General features: G+C 37.3%; 2 protein-coding genes across 2 annotated transcripts; both read right to left on the bottom strand.

The window, feature by feature from the left end:
• Positions 1–18,108: 18,108 nt before the first annotated feature.
• Positions 18,109–21,045, bottom strand: LOC109219172 (ABC transporter G family member 20-like). Its single transcript, XM_019383604.1, has one exon. It carries the CDS (start codon positions 20,469–20,471, stop codon positions 18,369–18,371), a length of 2,103 nt encoding a protein of 700 aa, XP_019239149.1. The 5' UTR covers positions 20,472–21,045; the 3' UTR covers positions 18,109–18,368.
• Positions 21,046–22,720: 1,675 nt separating this feature from the next.
• On the bottom strand, positions 22,721–25,628 carry LOC109219171. The gene is made up of 4 exons (XM_019383603.1): positions 25,402–25,628; positions 25,019–25,194; positions 23,506–23,704; positions 22,721–23,218 (listed from the first exon to the last, which is right to left on the bottom strand). The coding sequence occupies exons 1-4, from the start codon at positions 25,475–25,477 to the stop codon at positions 22,986–22,988; spliced, it is 684 nt and encodes a 227-aa protein (XP_019239148.1). The 5' UTR covers positions 25,478–25,628; the 3' UTR covers positions 22,721–22,985.
• Between the last annotated feature and the right edge of the window lie 233 nt (positions 25,629–25,861).

Raw genomic sequence — 25,861 nt, 5'->3', positions numbered from 1 at the left:
GGATCCTCTTGGGAACTTGCTGACTGAAGTTAATGATAATGTGGTTGTTAATGGTTTTGGCAATATTGATGGGGAACCCAGTGGCTAAGGTGCCGTGCTTGGTAATTGGAAAGACGCTACATCTCTTGGCTAGCTGAAGAGGAGTTTTGGTGGCTTATTTTGTTGTCATTTCTGTTGTCCGGGTTATTTCAGGGTTGTAATCCGGACATTTTCTTGTGACTCAAACCCTTCTATCCTTTCATCATGGCTAGTTCCTTTAGTCATTCACTGTTATCTAGGTTTGTTTTAGGATTTGGACCCCAGTTTATGTAGTTTGTTTTGTTGTTTAAACCCTTTTCACCGTCAATCTAATGCAATTCTCTGTTTCCTGCCATTTCTAGTCATTTTGTTTAGTTTTCTTCTCTTTTTTTACAATTCTTTTCATGCTGGTTCTGGTGACATGACGTGCACGTATAATTCTCAGCCTGGTTTTTAAAAGTCAGCAATGAAACAATGTTGAAGATGTAAGGACATTCGAGGGCAATATGTAAGGGCATTNAGACCTAGTCCGTTGTAATTCGGATATTGTCTTGTGACTCAAACCCTTCTATCCTTTCATTTTGCTTGGTTTGTTTAGTCGTAGTAGCTCGTTTAGTGCTGGCTAGGTTTGTTTCAGGGTTGTAACCCCAGTCTCGTTTGCTTGTCTTGTTGTTCGAACCGTTTCACCGTGTGTCTAATACAATTTCCTGTTTTCTGTTATTTCTAGTCATTTTCTTTTGCTTAGTTCTCTTTTCTTTCCACAGTTCTTTTTCTGTTGGCTCTAGTGACATGACATGCATGCGTAATTCTCGGCCTGGGCTCAAAGAGTTAGTCATGAAGCATTGAAACAATTTTGAAGATGATAGGGGCACTTGAGGGAAATAAGAACAGATTTGGACACTTTGAGATCATTTCGAGCCCGAATTGTGTGAAATTGGGGCAAATAGAACATAAAGGAACGCTATATTAACGCATCCTGCCGCATCAAGTTGAAGCTAAAGGCAAGTTTGTCCCTAATTGGCAGGGGCCGTTCGTGGTAACGAAGAGTGTTGTCCAACGGTACTTAAAATTGACAAAAGGCGAATGTGCGGATATGGTTATCAAGTCTGGTACAATCAAAAGATGTTATAAATGTGTTCCTCGATTTGTTTAATTGTGTTGTTTGTATTTAGCATGTTTTGAAGATTGGAATGACGAAGGCATTTTATTCTGCTATCTAAACACTTCATCCTTTGTTACCCCTTTGAGCCTATTTATCTTCTTTCATATCCCTCTTTTGGAATCAGAACCAGAGTCTATAAATATGATACAAAAAAAAAAGAGAAAAAGAAAAAAAAGAGAAAAAGAGAAAGAAAAATGGAAAAAGAGTAAATCAAAGAAAAGAGAAAAAAAAAGAAAAAAAGGAAAGAAAGAAGAAAAAAAAAGAAAGGAAAATAGCAACAAAAAATTCTTGAACTACGTTTGACTTGATCCCGAAAGGGTACGTAGGCAGCCTCTCTCTGAGGTTCAGTCACACCGAAATAAAATTCCAAAGTCCCCAAGGAAGAAACTGGGCTAGAAGTTGTGGTTGTTGTGAGAAATCTGATTCCGAAAGTTGTAATTTTGAGCCCATGTTGAATTGTTTTGAGCCTTTGATACCCTTTCTTCCTAACCCTGTCCAAAAGCCTGCATTACGGTCCAAAGAAAGACCTTCTGATCAATCTTCGAGAGACGCTGAGTCAAGCGAGTAGAGGTGAACCATATTAGGGGCAACACTCCGGTCCAAACAAGGGAAATGAAAAATGAGAGAGTCTTGATGATAAATGCCCTCACGGGCACCATAAGGCAAAGTAAGCTGAGAGAAATAAAAAATGAGAGAGTCTTATTGGTGAAAACCTTCACGAGCGCCATAAGGCGATGGTGAGTTGAGAAAAAAGACCAAAAATGAGAGAGGCTTGATGGTGAAAACCCACAGGAACCACAAGTCGAAAAAGGATTGTGATTCAGATCAGGCAAGCGAGGCATTGAAGCCCAGTTTCATGGCGAAAAGGTATAACAAGAGCTGAACTTCAGATTTGCTTAACAGAATAGGCTGCAGATGCGTGTCAAGGTCATCAGAGTCGGTGTCCATATCCGATAGGTTTCTACGTTGTAGTTTTCTTGTTAGGAATCATCTCTTTCCATTGTGCTCTACTTTGTTCCTTTCGTCAATTCGGTCATAACAAGTGAGAAATGACTTCAAAATCTGCCACCAACTTTCCAATTGAACAAAACAGGATCTGGCCAGCATATCAAATCGTCATAAGTCAGGAAAAATAGCAGGCACACTGAGTTGGAAACAATCTACATGCCTTGGGATCCTTGTGAAATGCAAGGGCTTGGTATTTGTCAATTCATGAACAACGCGACAAATGAAGGGTTTGGGGAGAATGGATCAAAGGTATTTTCATTGAAACATGAAAGGTTTGGTACATATCAGATGGAGGGTGCTTGGTGAACAGATCAGAGGTATTTTCTGCGTTAAGGAAAGTGGTTAGCAAGGTCTCCAAGTGAGAATCGGTTATCAAGGCAAGTGAAGGAACAATACAACTTCAAGGTCGAGGCCAGTGATTAAGTCAAGAAAGAACATCATGTACGCGAAGTGGGAGCAATAGACGTGCTTTGGGATTCATATGAGACATAAGGGTTGGGGGATGCCAGTTCATGCAATGCAACAAGTAGAGGATATCGGGAACAAGCAAGGTCTTCGAGCGGAAATCAGTCATCTTGGCAAATGCAGAAGCAGCCGGCCTCAAAGTTCAAGGCCACAAACTAACCACCACATTTTAAACTCACAAGTTTTCTTTGTTTGAAACAGGAACAAAGCAGTGCAAGAAAGTTGGTCAACAATAAGAACAAAAAGAAAGAAAAGAAAAGGAAGAAGAGGAGAGCCGACAAAAGGGAAGTTTCTCAAATCTTCGCCCTTGCCTGTCTTGTTAGCGTGCATAAAATGCTGCCATTGCTTTTCACATTTTCTCCTCCTAGGATGAAAAGTCCTAGTCTGATGAATTTTCTCCTAGGATCCAAATCTTAGTCTGACGAATCTTTCTCCTAAGATAGTAACCTAGTCTGATGAATCTTTCTCCTAGGATCTAAATCTTAGTCTGATGAATTGTTCTTCTAAGATAGACAACCTAGTCTGATGAATTTTCTCCAAGGATCGAAATCTTAGTCTGATGAATTTTTCTCCTAAGATAGAAAACCAAGTCTGATGAATTTTCTCCTAGGATCTAAATCTTAGTCTGATGAATCTTTCTCCTAGGATCAAAATCTTAGTCCGATGATCTTTCTCCTAAGATAACATAAGGACCTAGTCTGATGAATTTTCTCCTAGGATCTAAATCTTAGTCTGATGAATCTTTCTCCTAAGATAGAAGACCTAGTCTGATGAACTTTCTCCTAGGATAGACATCTTAGTCTGATGAATTGTTCTCCTAAGATAGACAACCTAGTCTGATGAATTTGCTAGTCAAATGTACTTAGTTTTGCTCACAGGAGACGTACATTCCAATCAAGTCTTTAGTTTTACTCTTATCATTGCATCAATAGCTTAGGTGATCTACATTTTGCTAACAACTCCCAAATCTTCCTAGTGCAAACTGGGGCAGGAAATTTTCTTTGTTTGTTTATTTTGTTGCAGTCAGGAGCCCACCTGGAGAACAAGGGAATACTTTTCAAGTTCAGCAATCAGGAGCCCACCTGGAGAACAAGGAAATACTTTTCAAGCTTCAGCAGTCAGGCGCCTACCTGGAGAACAAAGGAAGTACAATTCAAATTTTAGCATTTAATTTTTAATATTTGATAACATGCTGTACCCAGTTACCAAACTGGGGCAAGAGATTTTCTTTGTTTTTGTCTATTTTGTTGAAGTCAGGAGCCCGCCTGGAGAACAGAGGCATTTATTTCAAGTTTTAGCAATTAGGAGCCTGCTTGGAGAACAAAGGCATTTATTTCAAGCTTTAGCAATCAGGAGCCCGCCTGGAGAACAGAGGCATACATTTCAAGTTTCAGCAGTCAGGAGCCCGCCTGGAGAACAGAGGCATACATTTCAAGTTTCAGCAGTCAGGAGCTCGCCTGGAGAACAGAGGTATTACAATTCAAGTTTCAGCAGTCAGGAGCCCGCCTGGAGAACAGAGGTATTACAATTCAAGTTTTAGTTTTCAAATTCTTATTAATATCTGGTAATATGATGCCCAGTCACCAAACTGGGGCAAGAGATTTTCTTTGTTTTTGTCTATTTTGTTGAAGCCAGGAGCAAGCCTGGAGAACAGAGGCATACATTTCAAGTTTCAGCAATTAGGAGCCCGCCTGAAGAACAGAGGAATACCATTCAATACAGCAATCAGGAACCCGCTTGGAGAGCAGGGATATATTCGAGTTCAGCGGTCAAGCATCACCCGGAGAAAGGAAAACATCTCAAAGTGTAGTCAGCAGTCAGGCAGCCACCTGGAGAAAGGGCAAAACATCTCAGATCACAATTCAAGGCAGCAACAATACAAGAATGCCATCGGAAGAATACAAGTTCAAGGAAACACAAGAGCAAGTTTGAAGTCATAGATAGGACTATTTTGTAATTCATAGATCATAGCTTAGGTTAGCTTCTTTTTGTTTCAACACGGTGTAATAAGGAGGTCAGCGAGCAGTAACAGCAGCAATAGCAGTGAAATCACAATTTCATGGTAGTCCCAGCTACCAGACCTTCCCGAACTACACTGACCTGATTCCTTTTTAGCCAAGGATATGTAGGCAACCTCAGAAGCAGGGTGCGGTCAAACTTTTCAAACATGCTTCACACGGAGTATTCGAACGGGCAAAAATCGCTCGTATCCGCTCACTTATCTTTGCCCGAGAACTCTTCGTGTTCCCGAGCAAAGAGGGGCAGCTGTGAGCACGTGATTTTTGCCTATATGGATTACTCCCATAAATTCAAAACAAAACAACTTCTTTCATTATTCGCAATTTATGGATTCTAGTGGCATTTCTTATTAATTGTTTGCATTTGTTTGTGCACGTTTATTATTGTTTNACAGAGGCATACATTTCAAGTTTCAGCAATCAGGAGCCCGCCTGAAGAACAGAGGAATACCGTTCAATACAGCAATCAGGAACCCGCTTGGAGAGCAGGGATATACATTCGAGTTCAGCGGTCAAGCATCACCCGGAGAAAGGAAAACATCTCAAAGTGTAGTCAGCAGTCAGGCAGCCACCTGGAGAAAGGGCAAAACATCTCAGATCACAATTCAAGACAACAACAAAAGGATGTCGCCGGGGAGAACACAATACAACAAGGCAACAAGAAATACAAGATCAAGTTTGAAGATATAGATAGGATCTTTTGTAATTCATAGCTCATAGCTTAGTCTAGTTTCTTTTTATTTTTGACATGGTGTAATAAGGGGGTTCAGTAAGCAGTAGCAGCAGCAGCGACAACAACGAAATCACAGCTTCATGGTAGTCCCAGCTACCAAGACCTTCCCGAACTACACTGACCTGATTCCTTTTTAGCCAAGGATATGTAGGCAACCTCGGAAGCAGGGTGCGGTCAAATCTTTCAAAAAATGCTTCCCACGGAGTATTCAAATGGGCAAAAATCGCTCGTATCCGCTCACTTATCTTTGCACGAAAACTCTTCGTGTTTCCGAGCAAAGAGGGGCAGCTGTGAGCACGTGATTTTTGCCCTATAAGAAATACTTCTATAAAATCCCAAGAAAAATAGATTTTTTGTTAATTATTTGCCATTTTAGGAATTTTTTGTAGAATTTTAATTGTTTGCATTTCTTGCATGTTTGAGTTTTATTTAAATCATGAAAAATACCAAAAATATCATGCATGGAATTTAGGATTTGTTTTTTTACATTTTAGAATTAATCAGTAATTATTTACTTTATAAAAATCCGAATATCACAAAAAATGCTTCATTTTTACACTTTTTCCTTTTATTGATTTTTTTATCTTTTAATTTAGGATTAAGTAGCTTTTATAATTTTTGTAATTAGTTAATTAGTTTCATTTCATATTTTTAGATAACCTAGGATTTTAATTTTAGGATTTTTTTTTTAATTAAAGAAAAAGAAAAAGAAAGATAAGAAAAAGAATTTGAAGAAAAGATTTAATTGGATATTGAGCTTGTTCTTGTACCCAAATTAAACCCAAATTTTCTTACCTAGCCCATAATTCTCAAGCCCATAATTCCTAGGCCCATACCCCTAACCTAATCCCTACCCTATATAATAGTACCTAATCCCTAAATACACGGACACTTTGGAATACCTAGAAAATATCCGGAGATCCCCTCTCTGGAAAAATACAGAGGAGCGACGCATGGTGCTCCCTTTTTTTCCCATTTGAACTTCTTCTTCCCCTGGCCTAACAAATCAGGGTCGATTCCCTCTTCCTCTCATGCATACGCCCTCTCTGATCTCATTCACACAATTTACAACTTAGGAGCATAAAATCTGGAATCAAATCCAGAACTGAGATTTTAAAAAAAATCCAAAATATGAAACGAAAACAGAAATAAAAAAGGATTTCATGGCTATTCTCAGTTTCTGGTCTTAGCTACATAATTTCTACGAATTTGAAGCGATTGAATTGTTGTCCGTTGCTGCCAAGTCGAGCTCGTTTGATCGCTGGACTGTTGTTGTTTCTCTTGCTGGATTTCACCTCTTATGTCAAACCTTGCTGGTTGTCTTCTGTTGATTTTCAGATGTTTAGGTATGTATACATTGACCCGAAATCCTCTTTTGAATATAGATGAATATTTGGATTGTTGACTCTATGAATGTGTTCAAATTTTTTTTTCGAATTCCTTGTGTTCATCCACCGGATCTATGGAGTTTGTATAAAAATTGGAATTGCTTGACAGGCTGATTTTTATTTACTTGAACTAAGCTCGTTAACAGTAAAAGTATCATATTGTTGAACACTTTGTGGTTAGGTTTGTTGTAATTCTTAATCGAGTATTTGTTGTAATTGTTAATTGATTTGAAGAAGTCAAGAAGCATATGTGCTGGAGCTAACCTTCGGACTCTTGCAATGCAAATTTGAATAGCAATTGATGAAGTTTTAAGCTTGTCTAGATATTATTTGAGTATGTTTGAAGTGTTTCTCTGAATGTATAGATGAGGATGGATCTATGAGGTTAGTCCACTGATTTTGGCAATACTAAACGCAGTCACCTCAATCAAATTGTGAAATGCCTGTATGTGTGTGCTCGTTTGTGAGACTCTCAAGTTCTGTTAGTGGTTTGTTCAAATTGTGAAGCTTCCTGCTGTCAAAAAAAGGAGCCTTTAGTAGTTGAGGCCTTAATAGCTACTTGTGCAAATTAAATGTATGAATTTGTATATGCGTTGGTGTTCAACGTGTGGATGATTTTGCCTGCTGGCCACAATAGTTTGAGAACCAATGTATTTCCTCCATAAATGGTTTCTTCCGAAAATTATAGTTCTTTGAAAATCAGGTTTTCTAAAGCAAACTTTTAATTCTTTCAACTCTTGTGTGATATATAGAATTTGTTGTTATTTTTCTGAAGCTCTTTATATATACTGTTGCAGCTTATGACTTGATTCTTACTATGTTACAATTTTGGTGTATATGGTAGTACTTTTCCTTGTAATTTTGTTGTTTTTTTTTCCTTCACGTTTCTATACTAGAATTGCTGGACATTTGGACCAGTTTGGGTTTCTGATGTGATGAGTTTCATGTTTTGGATTGTACATCAAGTAAAATAAATAAAATCACAAAATGCATGGCCCTCATTTAACTATTTCTCTTAAATCCTTAGAATTCGGGACGTGCCATTTAGCGAATTTTCATGGCCTTCCGCAAAGTTAACAAGACGCTAGCCACTTTAGGCGCGCTTTTTAATAATTTTACCTTCTTAACTACGGGTGTGCATTTTATGCAACCCAAATCCAAATTTGAATAAGAGGTGTCAAGGATCCGGGTGCATTTCATGTGACGTGATCCAAAAACACGCTCTTAAACGACGTTCACTTTCATAAAAACTAATTAAAAGCGGTTAAACAATTCTAAAATTGCAATAGGATAGCATGTATTAAAATCAGATTTTAGCCAAATATAGCAGTTGAGCGACCGTGCTAGAACCACGGAACCCGGAAATGCCTAACACCTTCTCCCGCGTTAACAGAATTTCTTACCCGGTTTTCTGGTTCGCGACTGTTAAACAGAGTCAAACCTTTTCCTCGATTCGGGATTCAAACCGGTGACTTGGGACACCATAAATTTCCCAGGTGGCGACTCTGAACTTCTTAATAAACGAATCCCGGTTCGATTGTCCTTTAATTGAAAAAACTCCTTTATTATAGCCTTCANGTGACTAAAAGGATTTGTCAAGTTTTTTTGGTTTTTGTTCAAAAATGGACTGAATCTGTTTGGTTGAAGAGTTTTTACTTGTGTTTGGTTTTGGCTTACGATTCTCTTGCTGGGTGAAGTTGATTTCTGCTGATATTATCTCCTTGCTGGTCTGCTGTTGCTATTCATTGCTTTCACCTCTTCTTCCTTTTGTAATTCCCAGGTACACTATCAAAACTTGTCATGGAATTGAGTATTGACTAGCATGTATGAAGATTTGGAAGTTCAAGTTGAAGTTTGAATAGACATCTTAAATTTCTGATGTATTTACTGTTAATTACTACCATTATGTGTGATTAGATGCTTCAGTTTTGTGTAGTTCAACTTCTGGTTTGTGCTGAGTGTTGGTTCATGCTAATAGCTTAGGGTGATTTAGTTGCTTAGATTTAGTGTATAATTTCAGAATATTGGGTGTGGTAATATTGTTTGAACTCTAATTGCATCAATGGACTGTTAAACATTTGGTAAGGGAAAATTACTTGAAGATAACAGTTAGTGTTTTGTTTGAAATCAGGGCTTGTTGTATGGCATATTGTCCCTGACTCTGTTTTACATTCTGAAAGCATCACGGTTTGCGCTTGGTTAAAACAGCCTTTTAATAGCCTCTGTTAGTTATAATCTCATATGTTTGTTTGTGGGAGGCTAGTTTAAGAACAAACTAGAATTGCAAAGCATGAGCATTTCATTAACTTTGGCATCATTGTGATTTTAGTAAAGAGGGTAATAAGTTATAGGTCCTTGGGTTTGTATTATGGGCTCAATGATTTTATTTGTTACCGTAAGGCTTCTCACTCAATAAACTTGATTCAAATGCTTGATAAGATGAAATTGGAAGTTCGTATTAATTAATTTGTGGTGGAATATTAGCATTTAGGGGCGAGATCATTAATTCAGTAGCATGTCTCCATTTGATTTGCATTCTGATAATATTTGGGCCATCGACTGTGTTTTGTGTGTTTGAAATCTGGGCTTAAATAAGCCCATGTAAGGGGACGCCCCTTTTGCTTGCTTGAACACCTTGCAATCTTAATGTACCCTCTTTGGAAGTTGAGAATTCCCTTGGGCCTGAATCAGGAGGCACAGACCAATGGTGTTGTATGTTTTGCGTTCTGGGTTCTTTCCTTTACAATTGATTATTGGGCCTCAATCTAGGCCCCAGCTTTGAAAAATGAAGTATAGATAGCCATATAATTAATAATTTGGGTTTGAGCCTTGACTTAAGAGTAGCCATAGTTTCTTCAAATCTCATTTGGCTTAGTCTAGTTAGTGGAGGTGTGCCATATTAAACAAGAATAATCTATGGCCCTCCTAAATCTAGTTTGAATTACCCTTTTAAAATAAATTGAGGCGCGTCGTGCCAAACAAAAATGACAATTGCATGGCCCTCTTTTAATTAACATTCTTTAAAATCCTTAGAAATCGAGGCGTGCCATTTAGCAAATTTTTATGGCCCTCGCAAAATTGCAAACGCGTAATTGCTTTAGGTGCGTTAGTTTAATAATCTACCTTCCTAAACTCGGGTGCGCATTTATGTGATCCAAATCTCAACGTTAGATAAAATTTGTTGCGGATTGCGGGTGCATTTATATGACGTGGTTCGAAACATGTTTTAAATGACGTTGCAATCTTCCTTTAATTAATTAAATAAAAGCGGTTAAAAGGCTAAAATTGCACATAGGTTCAAAAAATATTTTCAAATCAGATAATTATGCCAATAATAACAGTTGAGCGACCGTGCTAGAACCATAGAACTCGGGAATGCCTAACACCTTCTCCCGGGTTAACAGAATTCCTTACTCGGATTTTTGGTTCGCGAACTGTAATACAGAGTCAATCTTTCCTCGATTCGGGATTTGAACAGGTGACTTGGGACACCATAAATCTTCCAAGTGTCGACTCTGAATCTTTTAACAAATAATCCTGTTTCGATTGTCACTTTAATTGGACAAACTCCCTTATACCCCTTCCAGGGGGTGTAGGTAAAAAGGAGGTGTGACAACCGTGATAAGAAAACTATGGGACTTGGGCGTATGCCCGGAATTGAATTCCGAGGTCCTAAGCCCGAAAAATAAATTTTTGAAAGAAATTGTTTAACTGAAATTATAAGTGTTTTTGGAAATTTAAAGATGTTTGAATTTGATGGTATCGGGCCCGTTTTTTGGTTCCGGAGCCCGGTACAGGTCTTATATAATAATTAAGTTGAATCTGTGAAGTTTGGTAAAACTCGAAGTTCGTTTGGTATAAATCGGACCATTATTTGAGAAAATGGAAATTTTGATGTTCTTGAGTAATTTTTTGAATTTGAGGGTTAATTCATAGTTGTTAATGTTATTTTGATGATTTGATAGCACGAGCAAGTCCGTATGATGTTTTTGGACTTGCGTGCATATTTGGTTTGGAGCCTCGAGGGCTCAGGTGAGTTTTGGATAGGCCACGGAGTGAAATTGGACTTAGGAAAACTGCTGGTGTGTTGCAGGTCTGCCTCGCAAATGCGAGCTCGCATTTGCGAAGGAATATCACATTCGCGAAGATGGGCTGGGCAGGGAGACCTCCGCATTTGCGAAGCTCAATGTCGCAAATGCGACTTCAACAGGGATCGCGATTGCGAACGGTAGTTCGCATTTGCGAAGAAAGCAGGGTAGGACTACCTTCGCATTTGCGAAGCCTGGGCCGCAATTGCGAGTTCACATTTGTGAACCTGACATCGCAAATGCGATATCTGCACCTATGCAAATTATAACTTAGACGAAATTTCTTCATTTTTCAAACTCTCTCAAACCCTAAACTCTCTTAGGCGATTTTCCAACGACAAATTCTTCTCCAAATCATTAGTAAGTCATTTCTAACTCATTTTCTTCAATCTACAACATCTTTTTACATGATTTCAATTCAAAATCAAGGGTTTTTCATGGGAAATTGGGTGGGGTAGAACTTAGGATTTTCAAATTTTAGGGATTTGGACCTCGATTTGAGGTTCGATTTCAAAATAAATTATATATCTGAGTTCGTGGGTGAATGGGTAATCGGATTTTGGTTCGAACCTCGAGTTTTGACCAAGCAGGCCCGGGGTCGATTTTTGACTTTTTGGGGAAAATGATAGAAAACCTATAATTTAGCATTGGGATTGAATTCTTTAGCATTTATTGATGTTGTTAAATTAATTTGGGTTAGATACAAGTAAATTGGAGGCGAATTCTAAAGGAAAAGCGGTGTTTGAGGCTTGAGTTGGCCGCGGAAGTTCGAGGTAAGTGTTTGGTCTAACCTTAGCTTGAGGGAATAGGTGTTGTGTCTTATTTTCTATGTGCTAGTGTAGTGTACGATGTATAGGTACGGTGACGGGTATCTATACGTTGGTGTCAAACATGCCCGTGGGTCTTAAATTGTGATTGTTCTATTTCTTAATAAGTACTACGTATGTCTAAATTGTTGATTATCCATGTTGAGTAAGATTTATGATTTTCTTCTTGGTATTTGGTTATTGTTGAGCATTGGCTCTAGTTGAGGTTCAATTGTGAAGTTGATTATTGGTACAAGTTTGGTTATAGCTGATTCCCTTGCCGGGACGTATTTAATTCTTATTGTTGATTCCCTTGCCGGAATGTATTTATACATATTGTTGATTCCCTTGCCGGGATATTGTTGTTGCTTTTTTTTGGGTGAGGAAAGAGTGATAAAGCACGAAGGGTGATGCCGTGCACATTCATACTTATGCATATGGTGAGGAAAGAGTGATAAAGCACGAAGGGTGATGCCGTGTACATTTACATTGATATTGATGCATATGGTGAGGAAGAGAGATAAAGCACGAAGGGTGATGCCGTGCACATTTTCATTATTTGATTGCATTGGTGAGGACTGAGAGTAAAAGCACGAAGGGTGATGCCGTGCACATTTCTAATATTTACATGGTGAGGAAGAGAGATAAAGCACGAAGGGTGATGCCGTGCACATTTTCATTATTTGATTGCATTGGTGAGGATTGAGAGTAAAAGCACGAAGGGTGATGCCGTGCACATTTCTAATATTTACATGGTGAGGAAGAGAGATAAAGCATGAAGGGTGATGTCGTGCACATTTTCATTATTTGATTGCATTGGTGAGGATTGAGAGTAAAAGCACAAAGGGTGATGCCGTGCACATTTTAATTATCTGATTGCATTGGTGAGGATTGAGAGTAAAAGCACGAAGGGTGATGACGTGCACTTATTGCCTGTTTGTTATGATTTCTTGTTATTGTCGGTTCAGGTGCCTTAATTATTTTATTTCGTTATTATTGTAATTCTTTATGTTGGTATTTCCCCCATAGCATGTTACCCTTTTCCCCCGTTACTTTTGAATTACTTCTATTACTATTATTCTGCTAGATACTGTGTAACTGCAAGTTATTTGTTGTTGTGTCCTAGCCTCGTCACTACTTCGCCGAGGTTAGGCTCGACACTTACCAGCACATGGGGTCGGTACACTCTGCACTCTTTTGTGCAGATCCCGGTACTGGAGCATACGGACCTTAGCTAGGGGTTGCTGCCTTCAGTCCATCGGAGACCCGAGGTAGTCCTGCAGGCATCCGCAGGCCTTGGCGTCCCCTTCCTATCCAGTTTATTTCTGTTCTTTTCTATTTCAGAGACAGACATGTACTTTCTTGTTCAGACCCTATTTGTAGTTTTTCTTAGATAGTCTGTAAGATTGTGACCCCAGTTCTGGGTGGTTTATGTTTATGGATTCGTATTGGTATTTGCTAAATTGTTAAATTTCGTCCTTCCGCATTATTATTTCCACTGTTTATAATTTGGTAACTTGAAATTGTTAAGAGATTAAAAATGAAAAGGGTAAATTAACCGGAATAGTTGGCTTGCCTAGCTTCCTCTAGTAGGCGCCATCACGACTCCCGAGTAAGGGTGTTCATAAAAATCCGAAAAATCGAACCAAACCGAAAACCAAACCAAACCGATACTTTTTGGTTTGGTTTGGTTTTGGATTTGAATTTTAAAAATCGGTCAAATTTGGTTTGATTTTGGTTTAATCAGAAAAAAGCCGAGCCAAATCGACTATAGGAGTAGCTATTTAAAATTTATTATTACACCTATATATATGTATATTTTTATATAAAGTTTCAAAAATTTAATGGTAAATATTAATAGTTTGCACTTTTAGTATAGTTCTTTACCTTTAAATTCTAGTTTGATTGGTAGTTTTCTTTTGTCAAGTGTAAGAATCCATTTCGTGTTAAAAATAATATATTTTTAATTGAGTCCTTAAATTATTCATCACTATTTGATTCAATTATCATCAATATATCTTGGTAAATAATTGATTTCTCAAATGGCAATTGATTTGATTGTGTTACGTTGAAAATGTGATCTCCGGAATATGTGTTTGGTAGTGTATGTCTTATATTTAAGAAAAAACCAACAAATAACCAAAAAAACCAAAAAGCCGACATAAACTAAATCGAGAAAAAACCGACTTACTGTGTTTGGTTTCTTTTTAGGTAAAAACCGATTCAAACCGAACCATGAACACCCCTACTCCCGAGGGTGGGAAATCCGGATCGTGACAGTAGGTGTAGAAGGCGCAGTACCCAGGATGGTGGACCTGCACCGTGTCCCACCCAGCCGGGATTAATTTATATGATTGGGAAGGCCGAACTTAGCCTTAAGATCTTCTAAATCCTTAACTGTCATCACTGACTGAAAGGCTCCAGGGTCGGCTTGAGGTAATTTGGTGAAATCAGATCTGGACTCGGGGTTACGAGGGATTATCCCCTCCACCAATGGGAAGCTTCCATCCTCGACGGCGGCAGGAACATTCTCCCCATGAGGGGGAAACACCATTGCCAAGGGGATCACATCACCTCCCTTACCAGACTCAGAAGCCATGTTAGACATGTTTTGATAAAAGAAAGGGAGGTATCAAACGATGAAGAACTAAAACAAAACAAATCACCGGAATAGAGAAGAGCGGTTTAAAGCAAGAAAAGAGCAAGAGAGTAATATCGGATTTCGAAACAACAGAAAACTTAAACCCCAAAAATCGCATCCAAATACCTCTATTTATAGGGGTCTTGGCACCAGGACCGAAATGGCTCATCATTACTGGGCACCGAAACCGAAGCGACAGGTTCAATCAGAGGTCACATGCGAAACGAAGCAACGCGTCGGGAACATGCGTCATAATAATGCATGGCGTCATCCTAACTTGTGGACAACACAGTTCCAGTGAATCGCTTGGGAAAATCAAAGCGTTTGAAATATGCGGCCCATATAGGGCCACGCTTCCAGCTCGCCACAACCACTACGACATGCATAGCTCGCTCAATTGTGTCGGCCACATAGAACCAGATCCACTCATCGAACCCGCCCAAAGCCAACCTCAATAAGCGGAGGGACTAACTGTATGAGTCGAAATCTATCCTTAGAATATTTAAACCAAGATAGTATTAGGGGAAGAGTTAACAAGTCGTAATTTGTTGAAATGGCCCGAGAAGCGGTAAAGTGTGTGGTCGAAAATTCAACAAAGAACAAAGCCCAAGAGTCAACAAGGGTCGGGGACGAGGTCGAGTGCCTTAGACGAAGTAATAACGGCTAGTTTCAAGACATGATTTGACAGAGAACATTCTAGTGGATATTATCTACACTTGCACTATTAGGGTTTGTTAAGAGTATGTTCCCTATAAATAGAAAAAGATACTATGATAGGGGATATGTGATATTCATTTGTAACGAACATACTTTGACTTAAAAAATCGGATCTCACTTGCTAAGATACAAACTTCACCTTTTTACTGAGATTCTTGTCTATGATTTTCCACTAGATCCGAGAATAACCCAAATATTCAAGGGATTGTCTATCATTCATCATTGTCAGAAAGAACATCTGCTTATTCCATCCTTTCTTGGGTGACTCATTCACTCTATTTACTTAAATGTCATTTAGTGTTGTTCATTATCATTGAATGCTATATTATTGCCTCTGATTTCTAGAATACTTATTGAATGTCACTGCCGTTGTCCGACCAGATCTGCGTAGTATTTGTTGTTTATTTAAGAACTCCATCTAGGGATATTATTGTTAGCTAAGATTAATCCTTATTCATATAAATTTAATTATTTGAACCAAGATCTATATTTTTTGGTTGAACAATTTGGCGCCGTCTGTGGGGATATATTAGTTAAATTTTTAGTTTCCTCTAAATCTACAACTAATACAGGTCACTAACGTCAAGAAACCCAAGATCTCCTTTCTTTGTGTATACATATACAAACCCTACCTGGCTTATTATTTGTGTGATTATTATTAGCTTTCTTAGTCATATCAATACTATTTTTCAACTCTTGATGTTGTGCAAGAAAAGTAATACTTACTATATATAACGTCTCAGTCGATTAACATTCATTCATGAAAATTTGACAATAACTCCATGTTAGCTAATTTACTTTGTTTTAAAAAGATACTGAATTAAACTAGCATCTTCATTGTTGTCACAATTTTATATATACATGTGTTTATATATGTAAATATGTATTTGTGGTGAGTTCGATTTTTAATGTATGTGTTTCTCTTCTAACAGGTTATTTCGAGACTAGATTAGGAAGTTTTACATTTCTATGCCACATAGGAAACCTTATTACCCTCAATGTTTAAGGTTTGACTTAATTACACTTAGTATACCAAATTACCAATTCTATACCATAATTAATTAAGGGTATAATTAATTATACGTTTTTTACTCCTTAATTAAAGGAATCTGAAAATTCTTCTTTGTTTATATGAGAACAGAATTTGAAGTGCTTAATCCAGGCATTCTTGGATGCAGATTCCTCCAATATTCATTCTTCGATGCAATAAGTTTCTCGTTGAAGCCTAATCCAAAATATTGCTTTTGGTTCTTCCATATATTCCAGATGATGCTATTAGTTGTGATGGAAAATCAGTAGCAACTTTTGGTGAATAAATACTGCATTTCTTGGGAATGTTCGGTAATATTAACTGGAAATCTTACCTTAACATTTCCCAATTCAAACATCCATCAGAACCATTCCGGTTATAGATAAGATGAAAACAGAATCAATTAGCAACAGAGAATTTGCTAGATATATACTGAAAGAATATATCTTTCAATATATTTTCTACAAAAATTCTACAAATATACAACAAATCAGTTTAAGTATGTATAAAGCAGTATTATTTGTAAGGGTATCTACATAATTACTACATTTATACTAAATTGTAAACTGTTTTTTGAAGAAGATTTATAGAAGTTTTAGTCGTTTTTGATTTGTGAAAACAGAAAACAAAGCATCTACAATCAGAATACAAATAATCTACAATTTATCTACAAAATATCTACAAACTGTGTACATTGAATTTTAATATCCCAATTCCCATTCAATTGTAGCTTAATTGGTATTTTCGACATAATTGCGTTTTTTGCAGAAGATTTTGTAGAAGTTTTACTCGTTTTGGATTTGTGAAAACAGAAAACAAAGCATCTACAATTAGAATACAAATAATCTATAATTTATCTACAAAATATCTACAAACTGGGTACATTGAATTTTTGTATCCCAATTCTCATTCAATTGTAGCATAATTGGGGTTTTTGACATAATTGTGTTTTTTCAGAAGATTTGTAGAAGATTTGTAGAAGTTTTTTTTTGTGAAAACAGAAAATAAAGCATCTACAATCAGAATACAAATAATCTACAATTTATCTACAATTTCTGCAATATGTCTTCTTCTTCTTCTTCGAGTTTCAATCAAAAATTCAGTCAAAACCAAGTCTAATCTTCACCAAAACCCTTCAAAATTGAGATATAAACTCCAAACCATATTCCCGATTATTTTCAACAACACCCAATCCAAACAAATTATGATTTTTGAAAACCCAAATTTGAATTCAAACCTTTCAAGCTTTTTAATGGCTGTCAATGGTGGAATTGCTGCTCTCTTTTCATTTGCTTTGTATTACTGAAATTTGCGATTGAGAAATAGGGAGAGATGTAGAGAGAATTTTGCAGAACTGATTTCTACAATTTGAAATTGAGCATCCGACGAACTGAGCTTTTGATTTGTGTCTTAAGCGAAAATATCAAAGAACAGATCTGAGCTTTTGAACAGATTTGATTTCGACGAATTGAGCTTTTGAACAGATTTGATTTGTGGCTAAATCAATTGGAAGATTCTGTTCCTGAATTTTAGCATGCCTAATTAGGAAGATTCAGCTACTAATAATTAGTATTTAATGAATGGTATAATAATTGTAGGAAAAATGTGGACAGGGCGGGTAAATTAGAAACTGTGCACATTTTTTGTAATAAAGTTTCATATATGGTATAGGAAGGAAAAAGTCTCTTTGGATTATTGGGTCGCACACTTCTAATTTTTACTAACTAGAATTATTTTAAACACTAACTAAAATAATAATAATAGCTATTAGCGTAGGATATTAATCATTATATTTGGTAATTCTTTATAGCATATTTGTAAATTATTTTCTCACATAATTACTTGATACTTATCATTAATTTTAATCTCATTCTTTTCGCAGGTAGTTCTCATGTTAGCAACAGTGAAATATAGGTGCCACAGTGCTTTGAAGCTGTGCACTGCAGCTCCAGGTCAAGTATCAACAAATAGAAACTGTGCGTCGCAACGCTCAAAAATGATTGCAACATTGCTTAGCCAGCTTGCAAGTGACCCTGACTTTAAATTTCTGAATTATGTTAATTGGAGGCAAACATGACATGGTGTTTGAACAAAGAAACATGTCCATAATGGACAAAATTTTGTCTCTTGACCTACAAAAGGTCTACCTTAAACTTCAAAATAAATGTAGAGACATAACTATCTCAAATCTGTGAGAGACAAACAAAATGCAAATTTCAAACAAGAAAATCTCCATTTTTCTAGTTGAGTTTGACTACCTTGCTTCTTGAAAGATTTTGTCAAGATATTCTTCCTCAAAAAAGTACTCGGCGCCTCTTATTTTTGCTTCCAATCAACAAAGCAAAATAGAAGAGAATCCTGTAGAATATTCCCAAAGCAATGGTGATCCACAAGTCAGTCCACTTGTCTAAATCATTCACCGCGGTTAGCTTCAATATATCTATTCCTGTTGTCAAACAAGTTGAGTTTGTTATGTTCATCCCCAAGATCTTGCTCATGTCTTGAAGCAACTCTATCTTCAACGACTCAGTAACATCCTTCAACGGCGAGGCGTCAAAAATCTTGATACCCTTTACAAGACACTTGTATGGATCATCAAATTCATTCTGTAAAACACCTTGATAAGGGTATTTTGGTGGAGATAAATAGTGACACCATATCCAATAAGGGGGGATCCGATCTCGGTCAATGAACAAGCCACTTAACAACATAAACCAACCCAAAATTAAGGTGACTACTGTGTAAGCAACCATTTCAGAGTAAATAACTCCTGAGAGGAATGTGATAAAGGAATTAGCAGCCCAAAATGTGGAAAACATGAAGAGGAAGAACAAAATAAACCCCGAAAAGCCACCTGCTAGACCGACTAACCAATAAGTTGTTAAAGCATACGTAAGGGAGAGGACAGATAGTAAAGGAAGCGAGATGATGGTATGGGAGAGAACATAAGAGGAACGGCGATAAGCATTATATGCTGTCTCTCTCATGAAAATGTACCTTTCTTGGAGGAAGACTGGCATGGCGTAAAGACATATGTAAAAGATTGAACCCATGGCAAAGGCAATGAAACCTAGCTTTTCTTGAATCCCTTTTGGGGAATTGTCCAGTTTTCTAAAGAGTGTGGCTAGAATGATCCCAGTTGCAACAACAGCACCAAAACGAACGTAAAACAGCTCAGGCATTCTCATGGATTTAAGTATGGATCTTTTTGCTATCACAACCATTTCCATCCAGAATGGATTAGCAAATTTTGGGACGTCTAAGGAAGAAATATTGTGGTCGATATTTGTTGCTCCTGAGACTAATTTTCCCCTTGAAACACTTGCACTTATGGCATCTTGCAACGATGGTTTAGGTCCATTGAAAAAGCTGGTGCAAGCTGGATTTTCTCTTTGCCATGATCTGTTGAATTCCACCAAATTCTTGGTTCCATTTGGAGTTTCTTCTAGTTCTTGTATGAAATCTAAAGCCACCTCTGCCCAATTTTCATTTTCTGGAATTGGGGTCCCAAATTCAGCAAAAAACTGGGGAATGCTTGTAGGTGAACCGCCAAAAACTATTTGACCACATGAAAGAAAGATCAAACGGTCCAACAAACAGAGGATTCTGTAACTTGGCTGGTGAATTGACATGATCACAATGCTTCCACTTTGAGCTATTTTTTGCAAAACCTTGACCACCATATAAGCACTAGTAGAATCAAGTCCTGATGTAGGTTCATCAAGAAATAGGAGAATAGGGTCATGAATGATTCCTATTCCAATTGAAACACGCCTGCGTTCTCCGCCAGACACTCCCCTGTGGCCTTCATCTCCAATCATTGTATTAGCAGCATTTTGCAAGTCTAGTTGATCGATCAATGCTTCAACTCTTGACTTCTTGCTAGACCAAGATAAAGTCCTTGGAAGATGGAATTCGGCTGAGAACATGAGGGTTTCTTGGACTGTCAACGTGGGAAACAAGAGGTCATCTTGCATAACATAAGCTGAGATCATTTTTAGAAACTTGGACTCCAAAACTTCACCATTCAATGTTACACTACCTTTAAGACTTTCCCTTTCTATACGGTCTGCAAGGGCGTCGATCAACGTGGATTTTCCCGAGCCACTAGAACCAAGGACCGCCATGATTTCACCTTCCCTTGCTTCCCCTGAAATGTCATTCAACAATACCTTCGTGCGACTCATGTCCTCATCTGTGCTTTCCCCTGGCAACTTGCCATCCCAGCTAGTTCTCCTCAAGCACCTAGGAAGTACTGTCAGTTTGCGTCGAACTTTAACACTATAGCTGAGGTTATGAAAGGAAAGAACAAAGGGAAATGAAGTAGGATTAGGAAAAAGCGGATCATGGCAATTGCTATTTTCCTCGATGGAGTCACCAAATTCTTGAAGCTCCATGTTTTTGCTTCTAGGCCTAAAAATGGCAGTGATGGAGAGAGTCAAAACTTGTTGACTATGGGTGTTTTGTTTGGGCTCAAGACATGTGCACTGAGCTCATTTCACCGCATCTTGACTGCCCATAATCCTCCATATATTCCTTCCCTTTTATGTATAATACATTCTACATAAAAACAATAATATCTATAAAATGGGAAGTGTGGAGTGGGAGTAAGCGAGTCCGGAAGGGCTTTCAACGTTTCACATTTTTAATTAAATACTTTATGTGCACTCTTCAATGTAGTACGCCTATTTGCAGCACTATTCAGCCACACTAATGCTTATCTAAAACTAAACTTCAGCGTTTCCAGATCTCACAAATGTTTCTTCTTTTCTACGCTAGGAGATAAGCATTCTTGGGTACTACTTCAGAGAAGGTCAACCTGCTCAAATAAGGCATATTTTGGGGACAAAAGATCGTTGTATTTCTAACTTATCCAATAAATTCCTCTATCTATGATGCAAGCAATTACAGCAATTTGAACTCTTAAAGCTCCTTAGTCTCATCAGTCACTTCTCAATGGCTAATTTGGTAATGAACACATTCTTAAAGCTCTCTTGCACATGCCTTAATTGCTTCAACAAATGGATTTCTTGAATGTAGTGCATGTTTTCAGTCAATGCAATCACATGGCCCAAGTGGACTAGCAAATAGCTTTGATTTTCAGATGAGTGCATTTTAAGCTAAAAGAACCCAAAAAGGACTTTAGGCTTTGGGATAAGCAAAGGAGTGCATTTTAAGCAAAAAGAACCCCAAAAAAAGGGACAGTTAAGAGCTCTCATTAATATGTTTAATTTTATTTTTGAAAACTGAAAATTTTAAGTGCCTGTTCAGAGATGGTTATGTCTGTTTAAGATAGTGATAACTTAGCAGGCCACCTAATTACCTATATATATATATATATATATATATATATATATATATATATATATATATATATATATTCAGAATTTCCTAAGTCTCTCTTCTTACTAAGTTGAAAAACTGACAATGTATTGTTGCACAAATGCAGAGAGGATAAGTTACCTCCCTTTTTCTTCTTCTCCTTTTCAGAATTATCGTATAAATTCTTTTGTTAATTATCTGGACATATTAGATTAGTTAAGAATGTTACTCTACTTGGACCAAAGAATCATTATTAACAAATCTACAAAAACTATCCTTTCTGCATTTCACCAAAAATCACAAGAGAATTATAATGCTGCCTTTGTTAGTCCACTCTCAACATATACAAAACGAACATCAAGAGATGCAACAGCACCAGCAAGAAAATCCTACTTATCAACTTACCACATGTAATTAGCTAAGTTGGTTAGCTCAGGCAAAGCAAAAAGAATAATGAAAACAAGGACAGTTAGTGGACTGAAGTACCGGACCTGTCAGAAATTCCTGTGATATCAACATTTTGACACCCATCAGCATATCGGAGACCAGTCTCACCTTCAAACTTCAATACTGTAGTTGATGATAGTCACCGAGAATTAGCTGCTTGCAACATAATAAGTACTCGCCGATATAGCCAGTTTTTTCTTGTTCACATCAAAGATGATATCCTTTTGTGGATTGACAAAGGCGGTAAATCGATCTGTAGATTGGCCAAGGCAGTAAACGTGCCCCTTCAACATAAAATGACAACTACTCTCCATCATCTCGATGCTCGTTCAACCGAACCATCTCTTCTGATTGAGCTAAGTAAGCGCTAAAATACTCTTAACACCATATGATACTTTACGCTTTGGAGCAAGCTCGCATAGTTTCTCCCGAAAGGTCACACCATTAAGAGTATCCCTACAAATTATATGTAGGTTCTTTGTCTTATCAGCTTCCAATACGAGACTTTGTTTGGACACCCAACAATAGAGACATTGGTCATAAAAAAGAACAATAGCCTAATTCTCAATCCTTGGAGTACTTCTTTAGAAACATTATGGAGAAACTTCTCCATCTCTTCAAACTTCTTTGGGAACCTTAGGAAGAAGGGAAACGGGTATGTTTTGGAGCGCCAGGAAGGTTGCAGTTTGTAGCAACTGAGCTGCAAGAGGCATGTATACAGAGGAGGATATTGAAATGAAGAAGGAACACCTTGAAGAAGATAGCAAAAGTGAACTGAAAAGTTGGTTATATCATTCCACATGTGTGTATTCTACATTTAACAATTATGTATAGCGATCATGAAACTATAGCTAGAGCATTTTGATGACATTAGTCATAACCACTAAGGAACAGGAGTAATAGTGAAATGAAATTACATAGTGGACTCAGTTGTAAAGAATAATATCTTCTATTCAAAAGGCATACAGTCTCATAACTCCCCAGTGGTCACATACTTCCAAGCTCACCGTACTACCTACATTTGCTATATTCTCTTACAGTAAAATGAAATTAAGTTTTTACCCCTTCAAGTTATACTCTACAACTACGTCAAGCATGTACATGTATGTTGGATATGACATAAAAAAAAAGATGCTATTTTTCTAAATAACATGACTAAGTGGCCCAATGCCTAATTCGTCCTCTATGTCATCGTCCTCTTCAAACAGCTTCAAGAAACGAGCTTGCTCTTGCTGCCTCTTCTTTCGCTTCCAATATTTGTAAACAGTGACTGCTCCAAGAACTAAAATAATTGACGCTAAAGCACAGATAAGCAGCACTAGAGCCCAGTGCATTCTCTTTCCCCCTTTTTGTGAGCCAGATGAGTGATTAGAAGCTAGAGAAACAACGCAATAGAACTAATAATTAGTACTGAGCATACAAGTAAACCAACTCCACAAGACCACAAATTCGCAGAAGCAAAAAAATCCTCAATCTATAAATAGAGCCCAGATAAGAAAAATCACAAGGAATTTCCTTTAACATCTAAAGATTAAAACTATAGAGTATCAGTGATTTATTCTACATCACCACATCAACAGCCCCACCTCTATTGTATCAGCTAACAAAATGTCATCAGAGAGAACTACGAAAAAGAAGAGCATAAGGAATTAAAAGACTAACCACCACCACGAGGGACACACTCTGGACACAAAAATGTGGCATTGAGCTCTTTCTTTAAGAAATGAACATACTTCCCATCAGGATTAGTAAAATCAGAAGCACATAACTCCCACTCATCAAAAGTATCGTCAGGCTTTATTGTGTCCTTCTCATAGATCCCGCATCGTTTGCACTTTTTATCTGTAAGCTCTGTCAAAGGCTAAAAAATGCACTCAACATCAAATTCTGGAAGGAGATATATCTTATGCCATGCACATCATATTAGCATAAACTTGGATAATCTTTCCAACAACAGAAATTCACAAGCTCTTGAGCAGCACACACAGTTTTTGAAATATACTGATAGAAGTTGAAATAATGCATAACTTCCATGACCCAAATGCTAATTTCCAGATGTGATTCTTCCCCAACATGCAACACAAATATCTCAGTCCCTGCTATTTTTTGTTTCTGTTAAATTATTTTCATTAAAATATTCCTACATATAGCACTCAACAACCATTAAACAGTTCCTAGCACTACTTTTCAAACCAACCACTAGGAAACTACAATTTCTACACCCAAAAAGAATACGACATGACACACCCTGCCAAACAACCCCCCCCCCCCCCCAAAAAAAAAAAAAATACATAAACCCAACTGAAGCAACTGTAGGCAGAAGTTGAAAAGAAGAGTTATGACTAGAGTCCAAAGGTGGGAGGATGCTGCAGGTTTACATTTTGTAATTTTGCAATAGGTATCGTCTAACTAGGAAGTTAGAAAAGACCAGTTGTGTAGAAATTCCTTTGAAAATGCAATGAACCAACACTTTGGCAAAATGTAGGTAAACGGTCCACCAAACCTTAGGGAGTAACAGGTTCCCCCCCCCCCCCCCCCCCCCCAAAAAAACCCCAAAAGGCAACTCCTACATACAACCTGTTACGTTTTAGCAGGAAAATAAAGGCATATGCATTGCTATATTCATGTTTATTGGCTACATACTAAAATCTGATCTCTTTCCCAACAAACAAGTGCACAAGTTTTTATTTTCCAACAAGATACTTAAGTCGTCTCAAGCACAATGCCAACATGTTAAGAAGAATAGCTTTTTGCAACTAAGACTAGAGGCGGACCTATGTGTAATGTTGAGGGGTCACCAGACACACGTAAACTTCAGTAGAAATCTTGTATATGCATAAGTGTATACCTTGAAAAAGGTTAATTCAAATCACTTGGCACCCTAAACACTAAAAGCCTTTAGGGGGCACTAGTTGAGCAGAATATTGTGCTCCCATCGCGTTAAAATCCTGGGTCCGCCTCTAACTAAGACAGTAGTCGAAACTAGCAAGCTATAAGCCTTTTGATGACCAAACATTGCGACAAATGGTTATTGCTAGTAAATTTTAAATGTTCAAGTTATCCCTAAACAATGAAAGTAAAGGGAATTGTAAAACTGAAAGCTGGAAAAGATAGCAAGAAGAAAATTCCATTGTAAGTAAATCAAACAGTTGAGAGAGATTCAGTCATTATAAACCTGCCAAGACTCTTCACCCTTGAAAGTATACAAGACATGTTTTTTCTTCACATCTGGCAAAATTGTTTTGTTCTCCCCTTTACACTGAAAAAATACTGTTGGTTTCGATCCGAATAATTCATGTTTCTTATATATTTCGATCGAATCAAGTGTAACAACTGCCGCTATGACTAATCCTGCAGAAATTAACAAACATTAAAGAGAAAAAATCAATCTTTTTTCTCCCTTTATACCAAAATCAAGAAACAATGCATACAAAAGGATTTACATAGCCGATCCCAATTAATTTAGAATCATGATTGACACAGACCATAATTGACCACAAACATTTATTCTGAATTTAATTAGCTTGAGGTCAACCAATTAATAAAAATTACGATTACCTGGAAGCCATCTGAGAAAAAGTGAGCTACACAAAATAAATAGAATGAGAATTCTACGATTTAAACAATGATGCATCGTTGCCTATACATATTATTCTTTATTTTTGTGTGCGCATAAGCTTAAGAAGAGAATTACACGAGAGGTGAAGAAGAAGGCTGAGGAGCAGTTCGCGCGTTGTTTAACAGTTGCCTTTTTATTTCGTTTACATTTCTCTTCTGACTTATGAGACGAATATTACTCCTACACTTGATGATGATATAAAAATATAATTTTGTTGCAAACTATATTGCCAAAGAAAAATAAATTTGTGCTTCATCAATTTGATATTTACACGGTGATTAACGGGAAGAGTCTTATGTTAAATAAAGATAAAACTTTTAATTAAAAAAATCATAACATTGTAATAGTAAATACTTACTTGCATCCGTTGTTTACTCTAAATTAATTAACTATGATTAA

The sequence above is a fragment of the Nicotiana attenuata genome, unplaced genomic scaffold (genome assembly GCF_001879085.1).
Source record: "Nicotiana attenuata strain UT unplaced genomic scaffold, NIATTr2, whole genome shotgun sequence".
NCBI classification, from domain to species: Eukaryota; Viridiplantae; Streptophyta; class Magnoliopsida; order Solanales; family Solanaceae; genus Nicotiana; species Nicotiana attenuata.
Note: the sequence above shows the minus strand (reverse complement) of the source record. Positions and strands in the feature narration are given on the sequence as shown.